The 7,988-nt window shown below is 44.9% G+C and overlaps 1 protein-coding gene across 1 annotated transcript; it reads right to left on the bottom strand.

The window, feature by feature from the left end:
* Positions 1 to 2,604: 2,604 nt before the first annotated feature.
* Positions 2,605 to 3,174, bottom strand: LOC107042698. Its single transcript, XM_015263849.1, has one exon. It carries the CDS (start codon positions 3,172 to 3,174, stop codon positions 2,605 to 2,607), a length of 570 nt encoding a protein of 189 aa, XP_015119335.1.
* Between the last annotated feature and the right edge of the window lie 4,814 nt (positions 3,175 to 7,988).

Below are 7,988 nucleotides of genomic sequence, written 5' to 3'. Positions count from 1 at the left end.
TTGTTGAGGATAATCAGCATGTCCCCTGCGGCCATGCGTCTGATCTTCTCGACGCAATCGCTAGCTACACCACAAGCGCTATCCTTCTTCACTCGCCGTAGGATTTCGGAGTACATCTTTTTCTCCTTAGGGCGAATGATCAGTGCTTTCGGCCTGACCGCTGGTTTCTTCTGGGTTCGCTTCCGGCTTGGGTTTTGCCGAAGCGACTCAGGAGCTTGCTCAGATTTCTTCCTTCGACGCTTCCACTTCTGCCAGCCCTCACTGTCGTGAACCTCATATTTATCCGGCCCAATTTGCTGGTGTTTGCCTGCATCCCTCTGCGGTTCCGACACCCGCTTCGGTTGGATTGGTGTGGTCTCCTGTCGAGACCACTTCAGAGCGTTAGGATCCGTTCCCGGGGACTCGCGATTTCTCTTCTTCTTGGTCTGGTGCTCATTCTGCACCCCACTTCGTGATCCCACGTCCTTCGATTTTGGCTCATGAGGTTTTATCTTCTGCGTAGCCCCTTGCTCTGATGCACCTTGACAGATTGATCGGAGACGTTTTGCAGAAGTTTGAATGCTCCTGGCGAGCTGTCGTATTCCTTCATTGATGGTCCGCTTGGTTTTGTCCGTTATCTGGGACAGAAGATCTCCAATGAGCTTCTCGTGACGGTCCCAAGCCTGCTCCTGTCTCGATCCTCCGTTCGAGTTGGTGATTTCAGTCACCTTTTGAGTCTGTGACTCCACCCCACTTGTAGTATCTGAGGCCAAGTGGTCCGCCTTTGAGAAGTGTGATGGTTGGCTCTTCCCAGAATCCAAGGAGCCGGCATTNAATGAGCTTCTCGTGACGGTCCCAAGCCTGCTCCTGTCTCGATCCTCCGTTCGAGTTCGTGATTTCAGTCACCTTTTGAGTCTATGACTCCACCCCACTTGTAGTATCTGAGGCCAAGTGGTCCGCCTTTGAGAAGTGTGATGGTTGGCTCTTCCCAGAATCCAAGGAGCCGGCATTAGCCACCGGGGCTTGCACCCGATCGGAACCAATGATAGGATTTACCTGTTGAAGAAGGGTTACCACCTGGGATATTTTTGTGTTCCCATCACTACTCAACATTTTTATAGTTCGACTACTTCCTCTATCCTCTGGTGAAGTATGCACTTCAGAATTTTTCTGGCTGTGTCCAGTATGCAGAGTGGACAATAGGACGGGGGTTAGTGTGGTGGCTTCTTCCCTTTTGGAAGGAGCACCAGTCTTTGCTGCTTCCACTTTATTGGGAAAATCCCCTCCTACAGACAGGCATTATAGACACTGAGGAAGGCTCCTGGCGCTGCGTTGATCACAACCTTCAGGGCGACGTTCGGGATTCCATCCATTCCTGCCTTCCGTTCCCGAATCTGCCACAAGCTTCCAGCAGCTGATCGAGTGTCACTGGTGGGATCACCTCTGTATCGCACTTCTCGGTGAAGAAGTCGAGCCCCAGTTGTTGGGGGAACAGTACCACTACGATCTTCTCCAAAAGCATAGGCCACGTAGGCGATGGAATTGGCTAGCTTCTCAGCCGCTTCATGACCACGCCGTAGGGTCGCCCCCACGGATCTGCCTCGACTTCGTCAAGGAGCTCATTCCAGCACTGTCTCTTACTTCTCTTGATGGCCTTATTGAGTGCCCGGCGTGCTTCCTTGTACCTGATCCCTAGTTCCTCGTAGTTTGGCTTCTTCCGGCCTCGTTGTGCCTGCCTCCTTGCTCCAATGCAAGCCTGTCGCAGGGCGGCGATGATGTTGTTCCAGCAGTACATCGATGGAAGCTTGTTTGCACTACGCTTCCCGGGTATAGTTACATCGCAGGCTGCGGTGACTCTACTCTTACTTCCTCGGATCGCCCAATCATTAAATGTTTCTCGGAATTTACTGGAGTCGAAGGCGTTCGCCTTCCATGCAACTGCGTTAGTCTTATTGGCTGCTGGTTCAGTTTTCTGAATGGTGGATACTTCCCCGAAGATCGCGTGGCGGTCACTAGTGGTGTAAATATCCAGCACCTCCCAGTTGCAGCTTCTCCTAGTGAGGCGGCTACTTATGAAGGTGAGGTCTACGATTGAAATAGCCCCCCCTCGCTCAAAAGTTGGTTTTTCGCCCCTGTTCAGTAGTACCACGTCCAAGAAAGACATGGCCTCCAGTAGCGTTTGACCCCTTCCGTTTGTCTCCTTGCTGCCTTAGTCGACTGCCCAGGCGTTGAAGTCCCCAGCGATTGCTATGCGGAAGTGCTGCTTCGAGTCCTCGGTTAGTCGGTTCAGGAAGTCTGCAAACTCGACGATGGACAGACTAGGCGGAGCATAGCAGCTGTAGAAGTGAATCTCACCTAGTTTAGCTCTCACAAAGCCCGTTTCCGCTGTGTTGGCACCGCTGTGCAAGAGATATTCCCCGCAGGACCAAATGACGTCCTTGGCGGTGGTGTCCGTCTCCTATGGCTGGTCATTAAGATGTTTGTATGGCTCCGAGATCATTACGTGATCCGGTTTCAGCTCCCGCACCGATTGTGGGAGCAGGTCGTGTACAGCCTCACAGTGGTTAAGGTTGAGCTGAAGTACTCTCATCGTCTATTTTTGGATAACGCCTAGAGTCCCTCCTTCTACACTGGGCATCTACCGCTGCCAGCAATGTGAGCGCAGTTGTCCATGCGACTCTTCGCGACACAAAGGACGCATTTGGCGTCTTTCTTGCATTTTGCGAGCAGATCATCGTCTTCACCCCATTTAATGTAGCTTTTGGAGCGGTCAACCGAACTTGGGCATTTGTTGGAGAGGTGCCCGAAGTCCCAGCACTTGAAGCACTTCAGGGGTCTCTCCAATCTTCTGATTCGGGAGTTGACCCACCCGACCTTGATTTTGCCGTGTTCTCCGAAGATTTTGGTCGTCGTTGCCACCGGAAGTCTCACCCAGGCCGTCTGGGTACCTCCGTATTCCTTCCGCAATGACTTGACCGCATTCACCGAAATTCCGGAACCGTCTCCAGCAGCCTTCTTCAAAGCTTCGAGGATTTCTTCCTTCGTTGTTGTCTCCTCAAAGTCCTTGATCTCGACATCTTCCTTCGGTCTTTTACTGAGGATCTCCGCATCATTTTTGACGAGTTCAGTTATGGCGTTCTGTAGGCTGGAAGCTTTGTCGGTGCCCTCGTAGAAATAACATATATCCGGACACATATCTCAGTATATTTCACTTATATTTCGGCCAAAAATGTCATATGCCACATATATCCTAGATATAAATATGCACATATATCTCGATGTAAAATATTTAACATATATCTGCAATATATCTCAGATATATTTTCAGCTAAAAATGTGGTATGCCAAATATATGCTAGATATAAGTGCTGCATATATCTCATTCCCATAAGGGTGTGCTCTTTCGAGAGCATGATCCACATGTCCCCGTAAGCCGTCCTCCGGCTCTTTTCCACGCACTGTTGGGACTGAGCGGTTATCGCGTCCTGCTTCATTCGCTTGAGAATGTCGGAGTATGACTCGTAGTCCTTCGGGCGGATGATCAGCGCGTCAGGTCTTGCCGCACGATTCTTCGGCTGTGGGGCCTGCTCTGTAGGCTGCTTCTTCCTCTTCTTCTTCTTCTTCTTCCCTTTGGCTTCCTGCCACTCCGACGTCTTAGGAAGCTGGGTTCTCGACTTCGGCGGCAATGGTGCTACCTGCTCCTTCCGCTTCTTCATGGATTTAGCGTCCACCTTCGGTGAGGTACGCTTCCCCCGCCTTCCTATGACAATGTCCCAGAAATTAGGCGTTAGGGTTTCCGACTCTTCCGCCTCGGTGTCCTTCGCCATCGTCTCCGAAAAAGTCCGAGTGTGCGATGGCGTTGCTGACATCCGTACTACAACTGGAGGCAAGAGATGCTTTTTTTAAACATATTCCGCTACTTCTTCCAAAGTAATGATGCGAATTGATATTTTTTATCTTCAATCGATGCGGGTTAATGCAACTTGTGTGTGTGTGCGTGTGTGTGTGTGTGTTGTTTTTTTTAAATGTCGGTTGGGAGAATGCATTTATGCATCCTCACTTAAGGGAGAGAATACGAGATTTTCTCCGATTACTGGGGTATTTTGGGCTCCGTTCACAACGACCAATACCGACTAAACTCCATTCAGATAAATTCACTAATCTTTTAATCCCCCGTGGCGACACCGTTAAGTATTACTTCGCGAGGACGGTCTCAGCGATTAGCTCTTTCACATTGTTTTCATCCAATGTACGTTCCTCTGTCCCGCTAAGATATTGGGTGCGGGGAGGAAGTGCCAGTAGATTTCTCGTTTAATCTGCACTATTGCGCTTACGTTCCTCACCTCTGAGCTCCTTCATGACCACTGCCGCAAAGTTGCTTGTTGCGTCCCAGGCTGCCTGCGATGACAGCATTGCTTCCACCAAATTTTCGGGTAAGACCTCCCTTCCCAGCTCAGACTTCCAATTATTTCGGATTTCGCTGAAGCGGGGGCATATACCAAACACATGCTCTGCATTCTCGTCCACTTCTATGCAGATGAGGCACTCCGAGGAATCTTCATATTTATATTTATGAAGATAAGCCCGGAAGCACTCGTATCCTCAAAGCATTCGGCACAGATAGTAGTTTACCTCTCCATAATTTCGGCGTACCCAGACAGCCTTCTTTTCTCTTCTTTTCACTTTCCAACTTGGAAAAACTTCCGCAGAAGCACAGGAAATGATTCGTTCGGCCTTGGGAGGGAGTACTGTATGTTATAGCACATGTAAAAAGTGGTTTAAAAAATTTCGGGATGGAAATTTTGATCTTCAGGATGAGGAACGTCCTGGGCAACCAAAAAAAGCTGAGGACGAGAAGTTAGATAACTTACTCAATGACAATCCCTGTCAAACTCAACAGGAGCTTGCTGATACTCTTGGAGTGACTCAACAGCTATTTCGGTGCGTCTAACAGGAATTGGGAGGATACGGAACGAAGGTCGTTGGGTGCCCGATCATCTTACCTCAGAAAACAAAAGTCGACACTGTGAAATTGCTACAATGTGCCTGCTGACCAGATTCAAACAAAAAGACTTTTTACATAAAATTGTGACTTGGGATGAAAAGTGGATATTTTACGACAATCCTAAGACGCGAAAGTCGTGGGTTTATCCGGAGGAGCCGTCAACTAGTACTGCAAAACCGAACATTCACGGGAACAAATTATTGTTGTGTATGGCAAAAGAAACCCTGAGAGTTATCTTCACATTGGGTGGGAAATTCTCCCACATGCGGCGTATTCTCCAGACCTTGCGGGCACTACAACATCAACTGGTGGATACCCAGTTTCGAGCTCCTGAAGAAGTCCGGTAGAGCATTGATGACTTCATCCAGTCAAAACCACCATCTTTCTTCCGAGTCGGAATCCGACAATTGCCCGATAGATGGAAGAAATGCGTGCAAAGTGACGGTGATTATTTTCGAGATTGGATCTGTATTTATTCTTTTATAAATAAATGTCAGAAATGTCGAAAAAAGGCCGAGAATTAATTTGTACACCTAATATACTCAATTCATGTTTTTTTCCGTGCACTTAAATGAAATAAGAAAAGTACAGGTCCTTTGTAAAAACCAGTCCACGAATTACACAGATTGGCAGTTAACATAAGATTGATATCCACTCGATCACCGTGTCGGTTATGAAAAAATTCAATAGAAAAATTTAACGACTTCGCTAGAAAATTCTATTGGAATTCTCTAGAAATTCTATTGAGATTCTATTAACATTCCAGGGAATTCTCATTAAAATTTCATCTGTTTTTTGCGCTGATTCTATGAGATATTTGATAGGAAAAAGCCAATCAATTTCGATGCTTCTATATGAATATTCTCTTGGAATTTTTTCAATCAGAATTCTTGGGCATGAATTTTGCAAGTTGTTTCGCTCGGCTCATGTAATGCAAAGCAAAACAAAATATAGCGAAGAAACGTAGAAAATCCGCGTTCAAGAATTTTAATAGAAAAAATCTCAAGAGAAAAATTCAAACAAAAATTCGAAATCTATTGACTTTTTCCAATGAAATATCTAATAGAATTTGCACAAAAAACAAATTGAATTTCAAAGAAAACTCCCTAGAATTTAAATGGAATCGGCATAAAATTTCTAAAGAATTTCAATAGAATTTTCTAGCAAATTCGCTAAGGTTTTCTATTCAATTTTTTCATACGTGCCCATTCTTGAAAATGGTCATTTATTTTATGTACTAGCATCGCCGCAGCCGCAAGCGGCCGTGACGTTGATGCTCTTTCATTATGCCTTTTCTCATTTTTTTCCTTGTGTTTCTTCCAAAAATTTATGATTTATCACCGTTGTTGAATTTTGAATTTTCGGCTCCAGTTTCGTACCGAGATCTTCAGTTTGAAGATCTCAACACGATGCGATACTACCTGGAGAAAAAAAATCCGAATGAAATCCGGTGTCCCACCAGTATTTTGCCGTGGAAGTTCATACGATGAGTGAACTCCGTTATTCTCCCTGCGGCGCGCAAGAAAAGATGTTTTCTTGCATGAGTTAAATCCACGAGTTAAATCTGCTTGGCAGAAAGAGGCAGCAACATACTTCAATGATAAAATACACTTCATTAGCGAAAAGATAATTCCAACCGAAGGGCCACAAGGTTTAGGTATGAACAGAAACAGGGGTCAAAAATAAACATCGGAAACCGAGATAAAAACTAAAGGTCACGAGGGTTAAGCTAGACGGTAAAAAAAGAGGATCAGGTGTAAGGGTGAAACCAGGAGTCACAAAATGAAAGCGTCAGAAACAAAGGTTACAGGCCACAAAAGGATCAGAAAATAACGTCGGAAATAAGTGTCAAAACGAAAGATCACAAGGGTTAAGCGTGGGAACCAGAAATGATAGTCAAAATTGAAATAAGGGTCACAAGTAAGGGTAAGCCTGACCTTTGTGATCATTAATTTCGACCTTTATTGAATTTCCTCTTTTTTAGATGTTCCATTTGATCCCTTTTTTTAACCGTTATTTCTGACCTTTTTTTCACTCATTTCTCACGTATATTTTCGACCCTCATTTGTGGCCCTCATTTTTTATCTCTATACCTGAGGATCATTTCTGTCCCTTCTTTCTGAACTCCATGCCTAACCCTTATGATCTTTGGTTTTGACCCTTGTTTCTAACCTCCATTTTTGTGACCCTTAGTGTTAACCCTTGTATATTTTCACACTTACATAACTCCCTCTCCCATATACGACACCATGCATACAAACCATCTCCTCATTGATAAGAACCGTCCACCTCTAAGGAATCTCCACAGATATGTCCCTCCCTTCTAATACAAAACTATCAAAAAACCATTAATTTAAAAATGGAACAAATTTTTGCATCGACGAATTAACGAATGAATCAATTTATCAATTAATCAGTAAAATGTCTTACAAGGCTGTGAAATAGTCTTACATTTTAATTTGCGTAAGATCTCATGATAAGATCGAACGTGGACCTAATTTTAAGACTGTTTATTGGAATTACGAGCTTAGATCTCTCTTCAAGACCACCTGTAAGACCGCAGTTTCTATAGCATACTGTTATTGATTAAGGAGTTTTCCGAAAAACCTCGAGATTTTTGTCTAATATCAGATCATTTCGACAATTCTTCATTGATATGAATGTGAAATCGGATTTCTCCCGATGTTTACACCCGAGCGGCACCCTTCGGCGGAATCTTCAGGAAAAGTCTTGCGATCGCAAGATTATTTCCGACGGTTTTTTTTTCATCTAAACATTCTTAAAATTACAACCACTTCCAAGCTTATCATGAGATCTTAAGCAAATTAAAATGTAAGACAACTTCAGAGAATTTTCAGTGATTTCACTGATTAATTGTGTAATGCTTTTTCTTTGGCCTCAACAAATACGCAAGAAACCCTAACTCAAAATTCTCGATTATCCAAGCATGGCCATATCATTAACTTCATTGCCGTAAGAGAGAGAGAGAGAGAGAGAGAGAGAG

Source organism: Diachasma alloeum, unplaced genomic scaffold, assembly GCF_001412515.2.
Source record: "Diachasma alloeum isolate Michigan unplaced genomic scaffold, Dall2.0 Dall_scaffold_00508, whole genome shotgun sequence".
NCBI classification, from domain to species: domain Eukaryota; kingdom Metazoa; phylum Arthropoda; class Insecta; order Hymenoptera; family Braconidae; genus Diachasma; species Diachasma alloeum.
This window is presented reverse-complemented; position numbering and strand designations above follow the sequence as displayed.